The following is a 22,033-nucleotide window of genomic DNA, read 5'->3' as shown; positions in this document are numbered from 1 at the left end:
CACTCTGGTTAGAAAGAATTCTTGCAAAATTAAGTCACACTGATGGGGTGAGAAGATTATACGGCAGTTTAGCATTTGGACCCAATCATGGGTTTGTGTGTGTGAACTGCGTGTGTATCTGTGCTGAACTGCTTGTGCATACTTGTTGATGTTGCTTCCCTCCTTGAGACGTTCTCCTGCTGCTCCAGTTTTTGCTGCTCGTTCACTTCCAGCCAAGTCTACCAGACTCAACCGACTCACCTTCTCACCACTTGTCTACAGGGAAAGAGAGACAGACATTAACAACTGTTCAGTAGCAACACTTTGTGGATGATTTGTTAACAATTTTGTCCAAACTAGACAGCTTTTTACCTATGTTGCTTTTACACCTGCCACTACTGGCAGCATTAAACATGAGGTCATATTGTCAACAATGACTCTTAATGACATATGGCATGCATCGTTTTCACAGCAATAAAGACGTAATAGCAACATAGTCATAAATGCCACTGTCAAAAGGGAATGCCCATTTGTCTTGTGGCCAAATGCATCATTCAGTTTCAGTAAGCTTGATGGACATGTAGCTACGAAAGTGGCCTTGTAACCTGCAATCCGCTTTTGTTCGTCCTCTTACAGTCTTTGACTGCATTGTCCAGCCTGCACCTGGAGTCAAGGACATTTCTGCAGATCTGTATCTGCTAACATTCCTGAAAGCAGCGACATACATCCTCATGAGGTCTGACAAAACTCCGATGGCTCATTAATCAGCATGGAGGCAGAACATCGAGGCAATTCCTGCTGGGTTTCCAGCAGCTTTCAACTGAGCCCTGCTCTGATTTGCAAGCACTGCAGCAACAGACGACCCAGAAATAAACATCGAGTTTGAAACCTCCCCTCCCATGAATTTTCTGTTGAGTTTATTTAGCTACTGTAGATGCTTTGGTCTACTCTTACTCAGAGGAACTTCTCTATTCGTTATTCTTGTGATTCTACCACATGATTAATGTGAAAATGCTCTGTACGACTTTGGTTTCTCATCTTTCACCCTTATGTCGACAGGTTCCTTCAGTTCCTGTGCTGGGCTGTTGAAGAACTGGATATCACATCACCATCTTTACTGGGAAGGATCCACTGCTGGCCAAGTGTGACAGGTCAGTAGCTGACAGGGCTGAATGTTACACCTAACCTCACCTGCTGCACAATGAAAGTAGCACATCAGCAGCTCAACGTCAGCTGCTGCACTTATCCGTCTGTATCAACAGTGGACCAGTTCAGAAAACAGGTATAATTTGACACTCACCACCTCCATGAATTTGTCTTTATTCCAAACTTGTCAAGCCATCTTGTTCAAATGTGTGACCTTTGACCTTTCAGCAATGTAAAGATTTAACTGACTGAAAACACATCTTTTCAACAAATGCCTCTCATCACCCTCTTCAGATTTTCACACCTCTTTTTGAAAAATATCTATCGTCACTCTCCCTAGCTGTTAAATCAAATCAATGTTATTTATATAGCCCAAAATCACAATCGCATTGCCTCAGTGGGCTGTTATACTGCAGTTTCTTTAGTTTCTACCCTTTCCTGATACTTAATGATTACTATAAGAATCCTATGGTGTCTGAAGCTTCACCTATCTACAGTTAGCAGCTTTTGATGCTCAAAAAAATCAAAACTAAAAAAAAAAAGGTTGAAACTAACTAAATTTAGTCAGGAGAATTAGCTGAGAGACTGTAAGAAACGTATTCACCTTATTTGGTTGCGTACGCAGACTGCTAATATCGTGTTTTAAAATCTCATTTTTTGCAGGTAAAGTTCTGTGTGATGGAACGGACAGTAGTGTTTATGCTGCTGTAAAATTAGCTTTCTGTTGTATTGTGAAAACAAAGGCAACCTTGTCCTGACAAAGAGATAGGTTTGATCTAATACCTCTTGAAAAGACTTTGATCACACCACATTAGCAACCACAAGCAAACCCAGAACCTGATTCCTGAACAGAGTAGGTCATGAGACCAACTGATACAGATCTGCCTCAGACAAGCTCTGCTTAAAATCCCCCAGAGTACGACAAATTATTAAAACAACAAGAGATTACTAAGCAAAAATGGCCTGAAATTGTGAAGACATACTGGAGAGCCACACAGTTGGGAGACAACGCTGGTGACTATGAACACTAGCAAATACAGTAGGAAGCTACAGCTTAGCGTAATTCAATAATTAAATGTCTTGATTGCCAACAGCCAATGACTGAATTCTAACAGACAGTGAAGATCCTGTTACCCGGTTGTGTCAGACTTGGAAATTAACATCTGTAAACACACTCCACTTTCTTTTTCAATGTCTAAGTCTCTGCATTTTTTATTAACTGTGTACAGTCTGCAGACTCTCTTTAGTCCTATTCAGTTCTTAACATTTAGCTGGCTGAGTTAATAATGAGAAGGTGGAAATATCAGCCACTGTAGCATTTTTTCCTTCTTGATAAGGAATTCAGTAACCAGGACAGATGATACCCGATCAGTAACCAGATCAGCAGGCAGGACACACTGCTCGTCAGCCTACTTGGCAGCAGCTTTAAGGTACCAGCACAGAACAAGTGTCAGGGCATCAACAGGCGCTACAAACAGTAAATAATCTAGTAGATGTCATCATGGAAAAAAACAAAAAAAACAAAATCTGCCGTATAGTTGGCTAAATTACCAAGCTTGACTGGATTTAGCTGAGCAGAGAACAAAATAGTCAACAACTGAGAGTTGGCAGCAGATAAGCCCAAAGTTCAAACTGACTGAACTTTGAGTGGAGTATTTGGTTTACAAGTGTGAGCAGGGAACGCAAGTGAAAGAAAATCCTGTGATGAGCTGTCGAGCGTCAGAATGACTCATCCAGCCATGTGTAATTTACCTACGGGTCATAGATAACTTTTTTCTTTACATGACCCTTCATCACTGTTTTTCTAACCACAACTCAGGCTGAGCCATTAGGGGGCACAGATGAGCTCCAATGCTACGACCTACAGCAGTATTCCTCTGAAAAGTTATTTAACTCACTATTTTTTTTCTCTTGAATTAATTTCTTGAGAGAACAATTGTAAAGTTCTCATTTATATGGATGTGTAATACTGTGTATTCATGCTAAGAGTGGGCTTTTTCTAATATAGGGATTAGGGTTAGTTACTGGCAATAAGATGTACTACAACGTACAACCAAAAAGACACTTAGCCAGTGAAACTAGGAACTAACAACTAAAACTAACAAAAGGTGATTATGTTTGATATTATATATCGTTATACATATTCAACAAAACAAGGTCTGCATATAATCAAAGACTAAACTCATATTGTATCGAGTTATTTGAGTTATTAGATTAAATGTACAATCATCGTAAGGCTGCCACTAATAATCACATCAATTAATGATTGAATTAGCAAATTTTTTTTGATGAACTGACTGATCTATTAGTCTGTAATAAGTCAAAAAATAGTTCTTCAAATGACTTGTTTGTCTGAACAAAAGTCAAAATCAAAACTACTTATTTCTGTTTTATTTTAAACAAAGAAAAGCAGCAAATCCTGCTTTGTGTGAAGCAGGGAACAAAGAATGTGTGTCAGTTTTGTTTTATAAATAACTGAAACGATAAATCAATTAGTTGCCAACTTTTTTTCTTACACTCGACTAATCATTGTTCTAAATCACTTTCATGAAGAAGGAAATAGCAAAACACAAAGTTTACATAGATATCTGGTTGTTTGCATATACAGTATGTGCATTTGTTTATCAAACACTGATTAGATGATACTGTAGCTAAGGTTTTACTGCCCTGAAACATTGTTTAACATTCTGGGATCAGCTTTTTAAAGCATTAAAAGCATTTTTCACACTGTGCACCGCGCAGTTTGTCATTTTCCTATGACTCCTCTGCACTTTGAAAACAGGTCCTTATTTCTGCTGACTACCACAAAGCAACAATGGAACATAAAAACAGGCATCATATTAAATACAAAACAACCAGCACTGTGTAAAAATATACAACTCAGATTGCATTAAAATGAGCTGACATCTGGTATAGTGTGGCTGTAGTGGTCAAAGAGGAGTTCCCTGTGACAATGCAAACTGATGTGCAATGTATTTAGAATGAGGTGAGGAGACAATAAAATAAAGTTACAAAGACAATAAAGAAGTGACTCATCCAGACACAGGATGTGTCGGCTAAGTTATTCACTGACTACACAGTGACTACACCACTGACTGACTGACCAACTGACTCTGGGTGTGTCATGAAAACAGAGCAGCCTGTATCAGTTGACAAACTCAAAGTCACACCTGTGAATTATTAACAGCCCTCGTTGGCAAGTTGGTCTGGAAACAGAGCAAGGAGCAGGAGAGCTGAGTGGATCAGTGAGGATGGAGAATAGGTCTTTTAGGTCTATTCTTGGATTTTGTTGAAATAGCGGATAAACCACTAGTACATCATATACCAATAATATGTAGAATTCTGGCAATAATACAACCCAAAAACAATATCACATCAAAATAAATTGGCCAATCATTAAGATTAGAAATGACCACCAGACTAACATTAGGGCTTTTCACACTGCATATTCTTAGCCCAAGGCTAAAGTCAGGGTTAGCCCACTTTGTAATGTGCCAGTGCGAACACTTTCTTAGCCTGAGGCTAACACCTCCCTTAGCCAGGGGCTTAACACAGTGTGAAAAGCACTATCTGTAAATGTCAGTTACATGAAGCAAATGGATTCTGGGACAACAGAGGGTGAGGCATTTGATGATGATTAAACATAATAAAAAAGATCAGAAGGAAAACAATTCTGATCTCATGTATAGTTCAAAATTTTGCTTAAAAGCAATAAAAAAACAAAATATGTTTGTTAAAACTGTGCCCTACCCATCCTGTGTGTGCACTATATCTTACCCCAGACTGTAAGTCTTTCAGTGTGTGTGTGAGGATGATGTTGAAGACGGCGTGTGATCGACTGCTCTCCTCATTCATGTTGGTAGCAGCAACAGTCCGAGACTTATTCCCCTCTGACATCAGAGACTCAATGTCCTATCAGAACAGCGGAAATCAAACAATAAATAAATGACGAATGATGAATAAATCGTTTTCATTCTCACTACAGAATATACTTTTAAGACTGAAGAAAACTTTTATGAGAGACTCTGCTTGTTTATATATTTAGCGACAGCTTCAATTGGCCCAATTGAGAGCCAGATATAAACTATAAAAAGTATTTCATTCTGACAGTTATATAAATAGCCTCTTTCCAGTGTGATTAGGCGGACGACTTAGCAGACTTCTGCGAACATGTGAGCCGCACTGTTACAAATCCTCAAAGTTAAAGATCAAAGTGAGAGGGAAAGCAAGAAAGATGCTCTGCTCACGTGTCTGCTGAACACTGACACACTGGTCAGAGTGAGTACCATTGGTTAAACCTGACATAACAGCGTGGCAAACACTAAAATTCACTATTTAAGAAAAATATTTTTACCTTGTAGCTGGCAACAGCTAGTCGGGACAGGCCATCCACATACGGACCCAAAACTTTATGTTCCCTGACCCTCAGAGTTTGTCTACCCCTGGACAGAAAATAAAGGCAGGTTTCAAACACAGACAAACAACATGGTCAATCTTGGTAAATTACTATTCATCTGGTATATCACCAAGTGTTGCAATATAGGCTCAGCTGGTTCTGGCCACCACCACAGCTTTCCCTGATTAGCACTTGATTCAAACTTTCTCCAGGCCTAAGAACTTCATCATTCTCTGCTCCACAGAAAAGCCCATATGGCTGTCAGATGGTCTGCTGCCCTTTGGGCCGTTTTACTGAGGTTAAAAGGTCACGTGGTGAGTGAAGGTCAAAGGTTATGCTGTCTGGGGCAGCAGACACAGGCCTGTGCTCCTGATTTACTGCTGACCTGCTGGACATGAACTGGACTCCATCAGTAACTGCAGGGCACAAGAGTGATCTTTTTAATCTGCTGTCCACAGCAGCTGCTGGTACCAGACTCCACCTGACACTTTCTCTGTTATACCAACTAACTCGAGTTTAAAAACAGATAACCACTTCAGATACTGATTAATCACATTAAAAGCAAAATAACTTACCCGAGAAAGACAATATTTAGTTATATCTAAGGTCAATACTATTGTTAAGTTGTGTTTTAGCACAAATATCACATCATTTACCAACAGTAACTGTAACTCTTCACTTCATGGTGCATCTTCACTATAAAAAGGACAATCTTCTCTCTTCAGAGGATGGATTTTACTGTAGAGAAGCTTCAAAAAGTTTATTCTATATATCTATTGCTTTTTTAATTTGGCTTAGACAGATGACAAACACAAATGCAGCAGTGAAGGTGTCTTAATTAATTACCACAGCCACTGTGGCCTACAGAGGGAAAGAAAAGCATCCCCATAAAAGGGTTAGAAGATTAAGACAAGGTCGTACCCTTTGGGATCGAGCAGATCTCGGACCTTCTCGTTGTAGATCTCCATGTAGGACACCTCAACAGTAAAGCTCTCCTCCTTCCGGCCTTCCGTCTGGGTTCGTTCAAACAAAGCGCTGCACAGCCGAGGAATCAGACCCGGCTGGTCTCCTGAACCCATCATGGTATATGACTTCCCTGAACCTGGTTACATCACACACAGACAATATCAACTGGTGCAGGTAATTTGAAAAGTGAAAATAGCATCTTTTTGAGAACCTCATATACACAAAGTGGCCACTTCGCATGGTACAACTATGCAATCCAATGCAATTCAATACAACAGCTCTGCCATATTATCTATCTTTACAAAGTCTATAAAGTTCATTTCATCTTGGTAACATTGGACCTGTGTAAATTCAATTCTGTTTATTATTGAGGCCTTAGTTAAAGGTGATATAAGTACATATGAGGTGTGATGAGCCAGTTATTTAAACTCATCTGAAAATTCATATATGCAGGGGCAAAATCAGCGGTGGAGGGGACAATTACATGACATTTTCACAAGAGCAATTCCTGAAGGGGACACCAAATGTAGAAAAATGTGTCACCCTGCCAGCTAAGAAAAACTTAGGCGGGGGGAGCGCAAATCATATTTCATGGGGCCCCCCTACCTCCCTGGGATTTACGCCTTTGTGATTTGAGAAACAAGCTATTATTTTATGTGTAACCCCTATCACCCACTACATGATCATTTACATCCACTGGGTGTGGCTAGCTAGCTGTCAATTATTCTTAAATGATTCTTTCTTAACTCTCCTTTTTTCTAGAATCAACTTACATCACGACAGTGTTATATTATCAAACAGTGCTAATTTACTTGCATTGAACAACATTTATTGAACAACATTTTCAGTGCTAAAATAACTTAAATTTATGACAATCTTTTATGAATCCTGTCTAAATAATCATTAATATCTGAGGGAATCTGTCAACTGCTGTTGAATGACAGCTGTCATGCATCACAGTGCCCCTGTGTTAATTGACCTGTAGCTATATGAGGCGTCCGTAGCGCAAAATAATATAGGCTATAAGTGCAGCCCCTCTTCTCCTCTCCTAATAAAAAAAAAATTTGTATTGGATTAGGTCGTACTGGTGTACCTAATACAATTCTGCCTTTTTTTTCCTGACACATCTCTAACTGTTTATTAAAAGATTTGTTGTGCTGACATTATGTGTAAACTGAGGGGGAAAAGAAGATTATAAGCCCTGTTTCTACGGTCATTAGTTTTAGCACCACTGTGCCATCGTGCTTCTAGAGTTCTGCTATGGGTTGAAAACTGCATTTGAGCCTTGGTATTTTGTTGATTCTGGAAAGAGGAGAGGCTGTCCAACCTTCCTGCCACAACACATCCACACTGACACTCCTTTCTTAATTATTATACAAAAAGCTTTAGGGCACTGTGCTAATAATGGGAAAGAGAATTGTTCATAATTTGTGTCCTACTTCTGTAGCGGTTATATAAAATATATTCACATCATATTGCCCACTGAATAGTGAGGCGCGTCATGGCAAATTACCGGTTTGTCCATAGGCAAAGATACAGGCATTGTAGCCCTGGAAGGCGTTGCGGAGAAGACTTTCCCCAAGGCACTGGAAAACCACCTCCTGACCTGCAGAGACACACACACACACACAATGTATTTAATTTTATATAACTGTGATTATGTAGTCATTTTAAACTGAACTGTTTGAATAGTATTTTAGTGATGAAAAGTTAAACGTTTTAACAATGTGAACTGGATCTGTTTAAGTAACTAACCTGCAAATTTCTCCTTGTCTGTTTCATCCATGGACCAGAAGCAGTAATCATAGGCAAAAACCTGACAAATGAAAACAGCAGCAGTATGAGACATGATGAATGAAAGAGGTCTATGGCTGATTGTTACGCAGCAATGTTAACATTTACTAAAGATATTTACATTTCATTTCTAAATGTTTTTGTGAAAACAATTCCATATACATTACAAAGGAGTTTAATTCAATTGTACCTTGTGTGAAAGTGGAGTTGCTTTCAAAAGTACATTTTTAGATTACCTGAAATGTGATATAGTTATTACTTATCTTACCAGTTACTAATGCTTGATTCAATACGCTTTCAACTGAAAAACTGAGTTGGATATAAATGACTTTTTATCACTCAACATAGTGTAAACAGAGTGCATTTTTAGTGTCATGTGGTTTATGAAAAACTGCTGGAATATTTCAGATGAAAAATACCTTGTTGGCCGATATATACAGTAAAAAACATATTCTAAAGTTTCCTGGCGACAAGTATTCAGAGATGGTTTAAAGACTCTTTAGGCAAAAACTGTTTTACAGACATCACTTTGTGTCACTGCCTGTACGGTTGCACACAGTTCCCAAACTGAGTGGAAGATATACAGCGGCTTCTTTGTTTAACACGGATGATTCACAACCATGGAATTAGCTCAGCGTTAAAAATGTCTGTGTATGTAATGTGTGTGTGCTGTTACCTTGGATTGATTCCTGATGATGTAGGGAGGATCAAGGTCCACAGCAGCATGTGGAGAGATAAGAAGATGACATTTAGTGCACATGTCAGAGAGGATGCAGTGTGTTAAGCCATTCAGAGCAGTATTTGTCTGGAACAAATGAAACCTGAGGCATCAGAAAAAAACATTTTAATTAGCTTCCAGTCAATTAATATTTATTTTACAAATTATCTTGTGCCCCTATACTGTACACTGAGAAATAAGACATGGCTGAAAGGAGACAGACATAAAGACAAAGGCAGAGCCAGAGCCACTGGCCTCAGGCTTTCCTTGTTTTCACAAGTCACTTCAGCACACATATGATTCAAAATCAGCCTTGTTTGTGTAGCTTGTTTATGTCCTGTTGGTCACATGTCAAACCAACTTCTCAGGGGATTTGGTATGTGTGTCTGTGCATTCATCTCAGAGGGCTTGGGGAGTCAGAAAACATCTCTGGTACTGGGGGAATTGATGTGGGAATGTCTGTGTGTGGGCATGTGTGAGTGTTGGATGGGGGTTGGTACTGAAGTTGGCAGAGGATTGAGGTAGTGTGTGGTGGAATCAGATGGTGGCGTGAAGGGGTTACTGGGTTTAGGTCATTGCTCAGAAATGAAAAGGGACAAGTGGGAAAAACACCTCTGAAGATTTATTGAAAACATCTTTGACATTTTAAAAAGAGTGGGGGATTGGCCCCAATATCTGCGTGATCTTTTACAGACGGACCGAGGACATGTGTGTGCAAGTAGGCACATACAGTACACACATGAACCTACACACCACACACATGTCAGAGTCTGACCATTTTGCCAACAGCCATGTCCTTTAAAACTGACATCTGGCTCTATCTGCATATGTCAGAACATCCAGACCAGGCTAACCTATTTTAGGTACATTATACATTTTTAAAAAGCTATTCAGCTATGTTTACGCTAGAATGGCACTCAGTAGAGCGCATACCTCCACCAAGGCCCAACAGTCCCCTTTTATACTCACTCGTAGATACAAGCCACCTAAATATGCCAGATTTTTTGCATTAAGATCAATGCATTATTCCCTGAGAAATCAACAAAAATGTCAGAAAACGCCCTATCTCACAATGTTAAAGAAAATGGGACAAAATTCCTGGATCCACGCCTTTATCCAAATAAGCCAGAAAAGTTAATGGGGTCTATCCTGGGCCGAGAACCATCTTCCATCCGAGTGTTGTGAAAATCTGTTCAGTAGTTTTTGTGTAATCCTACTGACAAACTAACCAACCAACAAACGGACACCGGGGAAAACATAACGTTCTTGGCAGATTACATAATGACAAAGGTACAGGAAGATGAACTTCTCTTTGCTGTCTACTGAAGTATACAGTAAATTACACTACAAGAGCAAATATAAATATAAAATAAATGCTACAGCTTCTCAAGATCCAAGCCGAGGTGGAGCGTTTTGTTTATCAGCAACTGAGTATTTTAATGATATTGCCCAGGCCTTGGTGGTGAACATTTACAGTGCAGCTGTCTGGGCAGTTCTGCATTTTCACATCATTGGATTCAGTATTTGCTTTTTACCTGTAGCTGAAATATGCAACAGCACAGATCTTGATATTATAGATCACGCTTAAATTACAGTGTGGTGAGCTTAAATAGCACAGTTTGGAACACCAACTTTAGTTACCATTAACTCATTTCAACATCCTAAATACCTGGCAGCGACTCATTAAGGCGTCATCAACTTATTCCGATGCAGAGCTCAGCATCAATCTGCCTGGAAAATTAGTGAGCCAGTTGTCTCTTTATTTTGACATGTCAACATTAAAAGCTAACACTCATGACTTTTATAATTATCACAACATGGTTGATAAACTACATCTGACCTGTCTAATACTTATATACTACTAAATACTTAAATCTGGGGTTTCGAGAAGAGTAGCCTGCCACTCTGTAAAATGTTTCAAGGATGTATTTGGTAGAAATAAATAGTGACACTGGCTGGAGGTGCATTTTATCATTATCAGGCCACTATGTCACATAAGCCAACAATTCACCTCCACTAATGTCATGTAAATTAACTGTAAAATCTGAATCAAACTCACTGATATGCTTTCTCATGATTGTCAAGTGACATTTGTCATTAGGGCATTAGCCATTCGGGAGGTGCTTTAATCAAAAAGGACTAGTGCAATATGACATGAGGACTAGCAGTCCCTGAGGACACAGAATCCGTAACACTGGCAGCCTTGTTTATATATTAACTCATACAACACATGCAGTCTGATGAATTTCTCGCATTTTTATTATCACCCCATCACATGTTTAGAAGAAAAAAAAAAGTCCTCACACAGTCTAAACTCTGTTCTCTTTCTTCTATTGTCTTCTACCTCACTACAGGGGAATATTCCTCTTCCTCCTCCATCTGTGTGGTGCAGGCTCCACCCACAGGGTGTGGTTTACTGTCAGTCAGAGAGCTGTGTCAAGTTGGATGATGAGGCCAGAGGTGGTGCACTGCAAGTGGTTTACACACCAACGCACACTTCTTTCCTTATGAGGACCCTCAACTACACTCATTCTTTTTCTTGGCAATGAATCATCAACATGACATAATATAAATGACTAACATGACACCATAGCTACATCAAAAAAATGTCTTCAATCTGAAAATCTCAGACTTGCTGTTCTTAAAATAGAATATACACAAACGCACACACATAAAAGACACTCACACACCTGTTTCCTTTTACCCATGCACATTCTTTACAAACCGCCAAAACTGCAGCTCTTGCACAAAGCAGCCAGCATACAGTCCAATCTGTAACACTTCATATTTCACTGACGCTCCACTGCTGACATGCTGCATTCACAGAGCAAAAACATGCAGAGTAATTTCTATCTGGAGGCTTATTGATTCCAGTAGCTCTTCAAACCAGGATACAATTAGGACCTCCTCTACACAGTGTTGACGTTTATCAAGAGCACTGTTTAAGAGCCAAGCAGTAAGAGAGAAGATTAAAGGGGTATTTGAGAGAGTTTTCAGTGTCTAAACGTGATAAAAAAAGAACCACATTCTCTAAAAATACAAAGGATATAACAGGATGCTATTGTAATTCTGTACACACATCTTCACATATGGGGCTACTTAAAGTAAAATCTTGTCACACTTGAATCCCTTCCTCAAACTGAATTTTGTGAATCCCTGATTTCCAAATAGTTTTGTTCCTCTGAGTGCTCCTCTCAGGGGCTTTTAGAGCATCCTACATGCCCACTATCTCCCCACAGTCATATCTCTAAACACTTTAGGGGTGAAATCGACTTGGCAGGTTTTGACGTACGTAGTGATGACAGCTGTCATGGTTGCTTCAAAGGCTACAGGCAAGAAGGGTCACCCATGTCTTGCACTCAAACGCCCATTAACGAAGCTAGGGGCCCCCCTGACCAATGAGAGGAGAGAGTGAGGCGGTCAGGAGAGCTGTAAACCCGCCTCCCTCGGTCCTCGAACACTTCTATTCGTCCCTCCTCCCTTCGGCATGCTCCTCCGCTCTGATCACCGTCATTTAAAAAATAACTTAATGCATGGCTGCTCACCCCCTCCTCTCTCGTATTCTACTGTTCTTGCATTCTTTTTTTTCAGTCCGGGACTGTACCATCCGTGGCTCTGTAGGGAGGAATGAGGAGTGGAGGATGGAAAGGAGGCTGAAGGTAGCCAGGGGGGTTAGGGAGCAAAGAGGCTGGGCCTAAGACTGGAATGTTAAGCTGAAGCAGAAACAGCATCAGTGTATCACAGTACACACTGATGGCTCCGAACAACAGGACATGTAACAGGCTAATACATTAGTTCAGCACATACTGAGGAACATTGTATATGACAATAGATCCCCACACACTGTGAAAATGATTATACGGTAGACAGCCTAAGCATATACTCCTACATACAAAACTGCATGTTCCAGGGGACATAAAGAGGATTATACCAATCACTGTTCAGCTGCTGTATCACTTTACAACTATGCATTGAATGCCCAGTATTCTACACTTACAGTACATGTGGTCTATCGGCCTAATGATGTTGAGTAAAAATCAAAGCCGCCATATTACACCACGCAGTCTGAGGCGGGTTTAATTCACACTGCATGAGGAGATTTGCTCATCATTCCTAAAATACATGCCAATCAAATTCAGGCAGTGGACATTTCTTTCTTTTTTTCTGATACAATAATCTTCAGTAATACAGTCTGGTGTATCACTTGTCTTTGCCTGCTAGTATCAAGAAGGAAGTCTTTAGTCATTAATTTTTGTATCATTTCGTATGGTCCACTGCAAATTGAACGGCTAACATGATTACTTGAAATGTCGCAGGAAAGTTAAACCTAAAAAGGACCAGGCTCAAAATAATCCTTCTGAAAGGCCAGTAAAACATACTTATTTATAATTCCTTCACTAACTGATTTTGACCATGTCAAGCTTATAGTGAGCAGAGCTTGCAAGAGCCATTCAAATTGATTGACATGTCTTGACATGAAGCCTTTGCATCCAATTGAAACCCTACTATACACATTTCACTTTGTATCCATGTGATGCACATTAACAGGACCTCTGGATAGTTATGCTTTCTCATGCAAGCTTTCATGTCCTCACAGAAATGAACACCAAAGTTGACCCAGAAAACATAAATAGTTTGCATAGTTAATGTTTCGCATTAGATGGGCAATATAGTCTAAATTGAGCTGATATTCAGACTTGAGCCAGGCACCGACTCTGGATGTTCAGGCCAGAGCCATACAGCACACCAGATTTCCTGTCCTTTGCCAAACATGAGCTTGATGCTAATTTCATACACTCATCTCACACAGTCAGGGTTGAGCCTCACTTGCAGGAAAGAAAATGGAAGAAGAGAATGTGGATGTAATGTTGCTGTCCTATTATCCATGGTTGTAAAGGGCACACTTATGGGCAGTAGTGACAATTGTAGCCTCTTCACATATTTGTGAGAAGGACCTGTGCACTGTGTCTGCTGTCCTTCTTGAGTACAAACTTGGACTTCACCCTGTTTAGGTCCAGTTGCTGACCTCCACACCCCTTCAGACAAAAATCAAAACAGGAAGCATTTGGGGAAAATGAGCCAGCGTGGCCTGTAGATGAATGACACACTCTTTCCTTAATTCCTAACCCTGTGATTATATTAGTGGGCTGTTAGAATCTCCCACCATCACGACTGGTTCAGGCTAGACTGTTTAAGTACATGGCCTTACATACCAACTTTCTACACTGACAAACTGTAGATACTTCACTTCCAAAAAACAATCTAAGCGAACACAATAACACCAGACACACATGATAAAAACTGCACTTGTAGACATGCTGACATACACACACAAAATGTCCAACATCATTCCAGAATAAGGGGCCACACAGTCTCTTTTGTGTATCGTCTTGGAAACCAAGCAGCTTGTGTTTGCCTCACTGACATCTGACAGGAGACAGATCGTTGTCAGAGTGTGTCAACATCTAGCTTCAGCAGTCCAATGCAAACAGCCTCAGGTCATGTCTGACCACACGGCTGCAGGGCAGTTAGCTGTCTGCTTATCAGAAAGACTAGTACAGAGATGTCGACCAATAATAATGATGGTTGGGAGAAGGAAAAAGCTGATATAAAAAATAAAATAAAACATAATTTGTTGGTGAAAGCTGGACAGGTTTCATAGTCATCTATATTCATATTTTCTTGGGTATTAACTTTATTAGAACTGTTAAACTGAACATTAGGGCCCCCTCTCTCTCACCCTAGTCCCTCCCATCCTTTCGGTGGTAAGTTACAGTGAAACTCCGGCTTTGTAACGTTAGTAAAATAGAGTATCTTTAGAGATGTGAAGGACACAGTCTTTAATTGGAATTGAAAAGCTAGCAGTAGCTTTCTGTTTGATATCAAGACACAAGATCTGGAAACGTGTGATTTAGTGGATTACATTGTTGGAATCTGTTCCATTTACAATGGATGATGCGCTGTTCTGTGGCTGAACTGGCCAGGATTACTTCTGTTGCACGTCCCGTTACATTGTTAAATGTCACTCTTACAAACCATTAATGTTTCTGCATATAAAGAGGATCCTAAAGTGTGCGATTTCATTTCATGAATAATAAGTGCTCTATTGTAGGCAGCTGGACTTGTTTCAGTTTCCTGAAGACGTTTCACCTCTCATCCAATAGGATCCTCAGTTCTAACTAACTAATTTAGATATTTTCAGCAGAAGTGGCCCTCAAATCATGATGACTGACTCAGCGTATCCTCCATGGTGACACAGCGCTAATGTTTCCTTGCTGCTCCTCTGTAAGAAGTTTTCAAATAAAGAAAAATGCTCAAACTTCATAGAACAAGCCACCACCGAGTGGCACCGCAATGAGTCACTGAGAGTGGCAATGTGAGGAACTTGGCTCTGGCCTGCCCAGTGTGCACCACTGGTGGAAAAACTGAATTGGACACACAAGCAGAGCACACAACTGACAACTGAGGGGTAAGAAAATGTCATAAAAAGGAAATTATCTTAAAGTGAGGTCCTTTTAAATGATTCATAGTGAAGAATTCAAAAATAGACTGCGGATATTTTGATCAGGCAAAGCACAGAATGTAACTTCAATTGTAAGTGGAAAGTTATGTCACTAAAACTTTGAAGAAAAGTGAAACCTGATATATTTTGGTATCTATCTCTTTCTTAGAAACACTTTGCTGTTTTGTTTTTTGGCTTATGGGAATTTGTTTCTTTTTTTTTTAGATTAGTTAGGTGTTTCATAGGACATGTACTACCAATAATTTAATTCTAACAAATGAATGATTCAAATTCACTGATTAATTCTTGCCTTGTAGCTCAGCTCTTATTTTAATACAACAGCATGTGGTAGAGAAGCAGTGATTAGGTCTATACACTGGGTGGACAAGGTCTATTGTGTGTAAGGGTTGTTCAAGGCTCAGTGTTTAATCAGTCCTGTACATGGCCTTCTCCTCTATTAGTGATGGGTGGCCTTTTCTGGCTCATGCCTGAGTGAACAAGATGGTCATGTCTAAGAATAGTAAGAGAATGTGGAGTTAAGTAAGCCATGACAGACCTAAAACATCCGTAAACTCAATAACCGAACATTAGGATGCTGAGTTACACTTTGATAATAAATGTAAAAAAAGGTATCTACAGATCCCTGCATCAGATTAAATACATTGGAAATGACCATAATCCACCAGGCAAACACTGGTCAGTATTAAGACATGTTGGCTAACCATTGTTTTGCCCTCGAAGGGTAATGTCACAGCCTTGCTGTAAGCAGGGAAACAAAACGAAGGAGGGGGGGAAATGGACCAAAGCTTACATTTGATATGGCCTTTATGTGTCCAAAACTCAAAAAACAAATCGGTGCTAATGTATTAGCTGTAGGGCATGCAGCCAGAGTCATAATCTAGCCATAACTCAGTTTGTCTGAATGCACTCATTAACCAGGAGGACGCTCAACAGAACAGACAGTCAACACTTACAAATGAAAGATTTACTTCCCAGCTGCTGTGAGGCATTTAGTGGATAGCTATCAGAAGAGCCCCACTGGCTTTTACCAATTTCTTCCAAGGAAAGCGGTTTCAGACAGGCCAAGAGAAAATCCTTCATTTATATTTAAACACAACTAATCCTTAGCTTCAGCAACAACCCCCACATAAATACCAGTGCAGACATTTTTGAAAACTTGATGTCAGACAACCGAGATAAGGAGTCTACTGCAGTAGATAGTGACTATAGATCATGGACAGAAAAGTTTCATCATTGCATCAAAACAAAGTTCAAGAGCGTTCAGACTGAAAACAGCCCTGCCTTAAAACGAGAATATACACCAGGCCTTCCTCCACATCATTTAACCTGTGCTTTATCTTTTATTGTACTAACCTGAAGTACCTGTCAATAAATGTACAGGAATATTATCTCCATCTATCTGGCAGGGTCACTTGACCTCTGCCCCAGGGCATCCTTCCCAAAGCTTGTTTGTGTACAGAGCCAATGCCATGCCCAATTTTCAGGTTGAGCCACTGTTTTTGCACTGTCAAACTGAAAGCATGTAATGTAATGTAGGGCTGTGGTAGTTTAATGATTACAAAATAATCGATGACTACAATGAAAGAAACTGAAAGCAAGTGAAAGCAGAAACACACTATGGAATGGAGTCTCTTGGATCAGTCCCTGGAAGTGAGACAGGATGCAGCTCTTTATTTGAAATCTAGGAAATGAAGATCATTTAAAAAAACAAACTATGGAACCCAATAAATCCAAAAAATCCAAGTGTATTTAAAAATAGTAGAGAATACTGGCAAATGGCAGAATTCACATCCAATTATTATACCAGCATTATACCAACCCATAGAAATATAGACAGACTTTGGATTCAGTCTCGATGCTGCACTCTTCCTTTTATGTATCATCTTCTGTGGATATGTCTGCCCAGTTTTACACAAAGAGCATCCTGGTTACACATTTGGCTAAGAAAACACCATGCTGCTGCAGCAACGTAACTTTGCTGCATACTTCCTCTATGCACCTACTCCAGTCAGTCAGCTATTTACAACCAAGTGCACTACTGAGTAGAAGACAATCTTCCAATGTAAACAGTATGTAAATGGAAAATGAAAAATAGCATCTGCAGGCTGAGGGCAGCAGTCAGTCAGCCCATCCTCCTGCTGCTTCCTTGCTCTTTTGTGACAGAGAGACTGAGAGAGAAACTCTGCTCTTGTTTAGTCCTCCATAAAAGTCACAGGGAAAGTTTATGGTCGACAGATGCTCGAGAAAATGAGGGTTTTTCCCCCTCTTCCATCGTCTCCTCACTGAAGGAAGGGGCTTCACGGTCACCGACAGCGACCCGGAGTTAACCTCCCCCTGTGTTGCCACGGAAACGGAAGAGCTGAGAAAAAGGGAGGAAGCCGGGCGGTGGGGAGTTACGACCCGACGGAGTGAGGAAAGAGAGAAGCGGAGTCTGTCTTTTTATGTATACTTGTTTCTGTCTGCCTCTGTCTTGCTGCCGTCTTTCTTCCAGGCGCAGGCCCATCTCTCACACACAGAACGCACACACACACAGAACGCACACACACACAGAACGCACACACACACACACAGAACGCACACACACACACAGAACGCACACACACACACACAGAACGCACACACACACACACACACACACACACCTCAGTCTGCAGCCAGCATTATTCGCTACTTCTGATCAGGCAGTCTACAGGCAGCTCCACCAGTTACAAGGAGATCTTTCTTCCAACACAGCTGGCTTCCTCCAAGATGGCGGGAGGAAGCTTTGGCCTAATGGCCCATTTTGAAACATTACATAATTAAATTAAAGCTGTAATTATTAGTTTTTTTTTATTATATATGAGGTGATTAATATCAAAGTTTGTCCTCTCTGACTTATATTGGAACACTTTGGAACAGAACAGTCAGTCACACATTTTTATTCCCTCCACTGGAACCAAAGCTAATGCGTCCTAATGCCTCCTTCAGCGCAGGGACTGAGAGGATCAAGACTCCAAGCAGAATTCAGTGCTGCCCACAAACAGCAGCTGGTTAACAGGATGGAAAAAGAGTAGAAGCCAAAAGAGGAAACAAGTGATGATGAGTTGAAATACACCTGTTTCTAGGAGGCCCAACAGCTGGGTAGGCGGCCTCCTGCCAAAAACTACATCATGACGACAAAGAAACATTCCAAACAAATAATAGCTAACAAAGTAGCTAACAGGGGGAGTCACTGAATATCACACAGACAATGGCATGGCTGTAAACATGCCTTAAAACTGAGTGTCTGTGTAAGGGAACTAGGCAGAAGCTCTTGGCAGCATATACGAAGCTGTCTGCCCACCCACCAACCCCCATTCACATTTTGGCAAATTGGCAACATGAAAAGTATGACGAATAGGCTATTAATAGTTCCTGTTTGCGATGTACCCATGGATGTACAGCCAACTATCAGTGGATAACTTCGACACTGAAGAAAACTTAAAACTATGAAAATTATCGGGCAAGTTCTCAAGTGACAAGGAGTTATGATTTTGCATCAGATTTGAGGATATTTATTTACAATGAAAATTGGAGAGGGAAGTTTTACTTTAAGTTGAAGTCATACTGAAGCTAAAAATAGGTGTATGCCTGTTTTTCAGATACTTATTTTTAGTTTTTTCCTTGATTTATTTAGTACTACACAAGACATACAGTAAGATGTAATGCACTGTATCCCTCATGACAAAAATAACAAAGAGATGTGTAAGAAGGGAATAAATAATTGTTGTGGGTGGATAGTGACAAACTTACCTGGAGTCTCCTTTGCCCAGGTTACCTCCAGCAGGATGGAGGATCGTCTGGTTCTTCACCATCTCCACAACACATTTAGTGTTTAGTTCCTTTTCTATGGATCATACAAATCAAAATGTTACAACCAGTGCGCAACCTCACAACCTAAATATGCCAAAGTTTCTGCTGTTTTGTTGTAGGTCAAGATAGACAGACAATGTCATGCAAACACAAATATCATAGTATCATCATCACTATGATCAGAAATACATGCATCTTTTCCCAACATCCTTCCAATGGTGGGAATAAAACTGAAAAAATGAACAAGTAACCTTGTAATCAATGGCACTTCTGCCAGGTAAAAATTACTCAAAATGTTTTGTTTGCAGTTGAAGAGGGGAGTTAATTTATTGACAAACTTTTTCAAGCATTGGTTTCATGGTGACTTGTTAGCCTACTCTGCAGTAGGGACAGAGCAGAAGTTAAATAGCAGAATAGCACAATAACTTCCTGTGGGAAATCAAGTTCAAACAATTGTGTGAGCAGGCCAGGAAACATCAACTCTGAAAATGACCTTTTACCTTCGTGTGAGTGTTAAGCTAATCAATAAAGCCAGGCAGTCAGTTTCTCTCTCTTTCTCTCTATCACACTCTCTCTCTCTCTCACACACACACATACACATGCACACGACTAAGTACCTCCCATACTGACCCTGGCTTGTTTGTGTGCCATGGTGCAATGCTTGGCCTTCAGAACAACAACTGGCCATTTCCAACTCAGCATAAGGAGAAGTGCTAATGCTTTGTCCACTCAGGTATTTATGTCAATAGCCTGCATAAGCCAGCATAAATTGTTGCCTGTTGAGGCTACTTCATCAAGACTGGCCAACAATTACACCACCCTATCTGAGAAAAGCATGTTTCTTATAAAGGAATGAATATTAAAAAAAATGCAATAAGTCAAAACAGAGTCACTTTTGGATCTCTCCTTTTTTATAACTTACAAAAAATGCAAACCTAGTATAAAGTTTTGCATATAATGTTTATTTTCATTGCTGAGTCAGTTGTGTAACCTAATGGAAGCCTTGCTGTGAAAGTAACCAGCAAAAGTATGGAAAATAACAACATGAACCGCACTGGAAATTCATGAGGCTGGTAGAACTCTCCGTTCATCAGTCTTGCCAGTGGGATTTAATGATGGTTGTCTACACACAATCTAGGTGCTGCCAGCATGGCCTGGGCATCCAGTCTCTGGCAGAACTGGCCTTGCATTTAAAAAAAAAAAAAAAAAAAAAAGCATTTGACAATTGGTTACTTGCAGCAGAATAGCAGTTTTTCCACTGGTGGCTGGTTTTGAATGCTTGGGCCACAGCCACCACAAAACTTCACACCATTTCAATTCATTACTTTGGTAAAAAGCGAGTTTTTGGGATGTATGATGGTCCAAGAACTAGTCATGGTGTAGGGAGAATTCAGCCATATGCAACACATGCAGAAGACCATGGCTAATCATGATATTAAAATTGTTTCATTTAATATAAATGGAGTCTTGAACCCAATTAAGAGAAGCAAGATATTGAGCAAAATGAAAAAGGAGAATGCACATGTAGTGTTCTTACAGGAAACACACCTTAATCCTGTAGAACATGAAAAGCTGAAAAGAATGGGGTTTTCCCAGGTGTATCATTCATCTTGCAAATCAGGCCATAAGAGAGGGGTAGCTATTCTACTCTCTCATAGAGTTAAATTTGAAAAAAATTCAGAGGTAAAGGACAACGAGGGAAGATATTTACTTGTCTCAGGTAAGATAGAAGGGGTCCAAATAACCCTACTTAATGTTTATGCACCCCCCGGTAGTGATTTCATTTTCTACAGAAAAATTTTTGACTTAATGACGGAGACGACAGGTATACTTATATGTGGAGGAGACTGGAACATACGCCTCAACCCCAGACTAGATGGCTCCAAAGATTCTATTCAAACCTCCATACACAAGAAACTTAAGATTCTTATGTCAGAACTAGGAGTGCTGGATCTTTGGAGAGACTTCTACCCAACAGGCCGAGATTACACACATTATTCACACCCACACGCTGTCTACTCCAGAATCGACTATTTCTTCATTTTTAAAAGAGATCGCCATAGAATACATCATTGTGAGATAGGTAACATCGACTTGTCAGATCATGCACCTCTCTCATTGATGCTGCAAATTAATAATAATCCTGGAAATACACTATGGAGGTTAAATTCAAATGTTCTTAATAATGAACAATTCAAAACAAAAATTAAAGAAGAAATCAAACAATTTATGGAAGTAAACAATAATGGGGAAGTTGGTCCAGAAATTGTATGGGATGCACTAAAAGCCGTTATGAGAGGGACAGTTATATCCTTCTGTGCTTACCAAAAGAAACAAAGACAATTAAGACTCTTAGAACTAAATAAAGAATTAAAAGAACTTGAGACAAAACACAAGAAGGGATCAAACCCAAATCTCATCTCGAAATTAAAAGAAATTAGGAATGAAATTAATGTTCTATACTCACAAGAAATACAAAAGAAGATGATTTATACAAAACAAAAGTATTACGAGTCTGGCCCGAAATTTTCTAAACTGCTGGCAAGGAAATTGCAAAAACAACAGTCAGATAACACAATCTACAAAATTAGGGACCCACTTTCCAAAGCTTTGCTACATAAGCAACATGAAATTCAAATGGCATTTCAAAATTACTATAAACAACTATACTCCCAACCAC

The 22,033-nt window shown here is 39.9% G+C and overlaps 1 protein-coding gene across 4 annotated transcripts in view; it reads right to left on the bottom strand.

The window, feature by feature from the left end:
* Positions 1 to 22,033, bottom strand: part of kif13ba (kinesin family member 13Ba) — a 49,034-nt gene that overhangs the window by 17,568 nt on the left and 9,433 nt on the right. For all 4 annotated transcript variants that reach the window (XM_073464941.1, XM_073464940.1, XM_073464942.1 and 1 more), the window contains exons 3-10: positions 19,294 to 19,387; positions 8,958 to 8,970; positions 8,243 to 8,303; positions 8,001 to 8,093; positions 6,443 to 6,623; positions 5,480 to 5,567; positions 4,903 to 5,037; positions 143 to 255 (exon numbers count right to left, since the gene is read on the bottom strand). In XM_073464941.1, coding sequence (XP_073321042.1) covers positions 143 to 255; positions 4,903 to 5,037; positions 5,480 to 5,567; positions 6,443 to 6,623; positions 8,001 to 8,093; positions 8,243 to 8,303; positions 8,958 to 8,970; positions 19,294 to 19,387 — 778 coding nt within the window. The remainder of the gene's footprint in view (positions 1 to 142; positions 256 to 4,902; positions 5,038 to 5,479; positions 5,568 to 6,442; positions 6,624 to 8,000; positions 8,094 to 8,242; positions 8,304 to 8,957; positions 8,971 to 19,293; positions 19,388 to 22,033) is intronic.

This window comes from Pagrus major, chromosome 4 (assembly GCF_040436345.1).
Source record: "Pagrus major chromosome 4, Pma_NU_1.0".
In the NCBI taxonomy this organism is placed as follows: Eukaryota; Metazoa; Chordata; class Actinopteri; order Spariformes; family Sparidae; genus Pagrus; species Pagrus major.
This window is presented reverse-complemented; position numbering and strand designations above follow the sequence as displayed.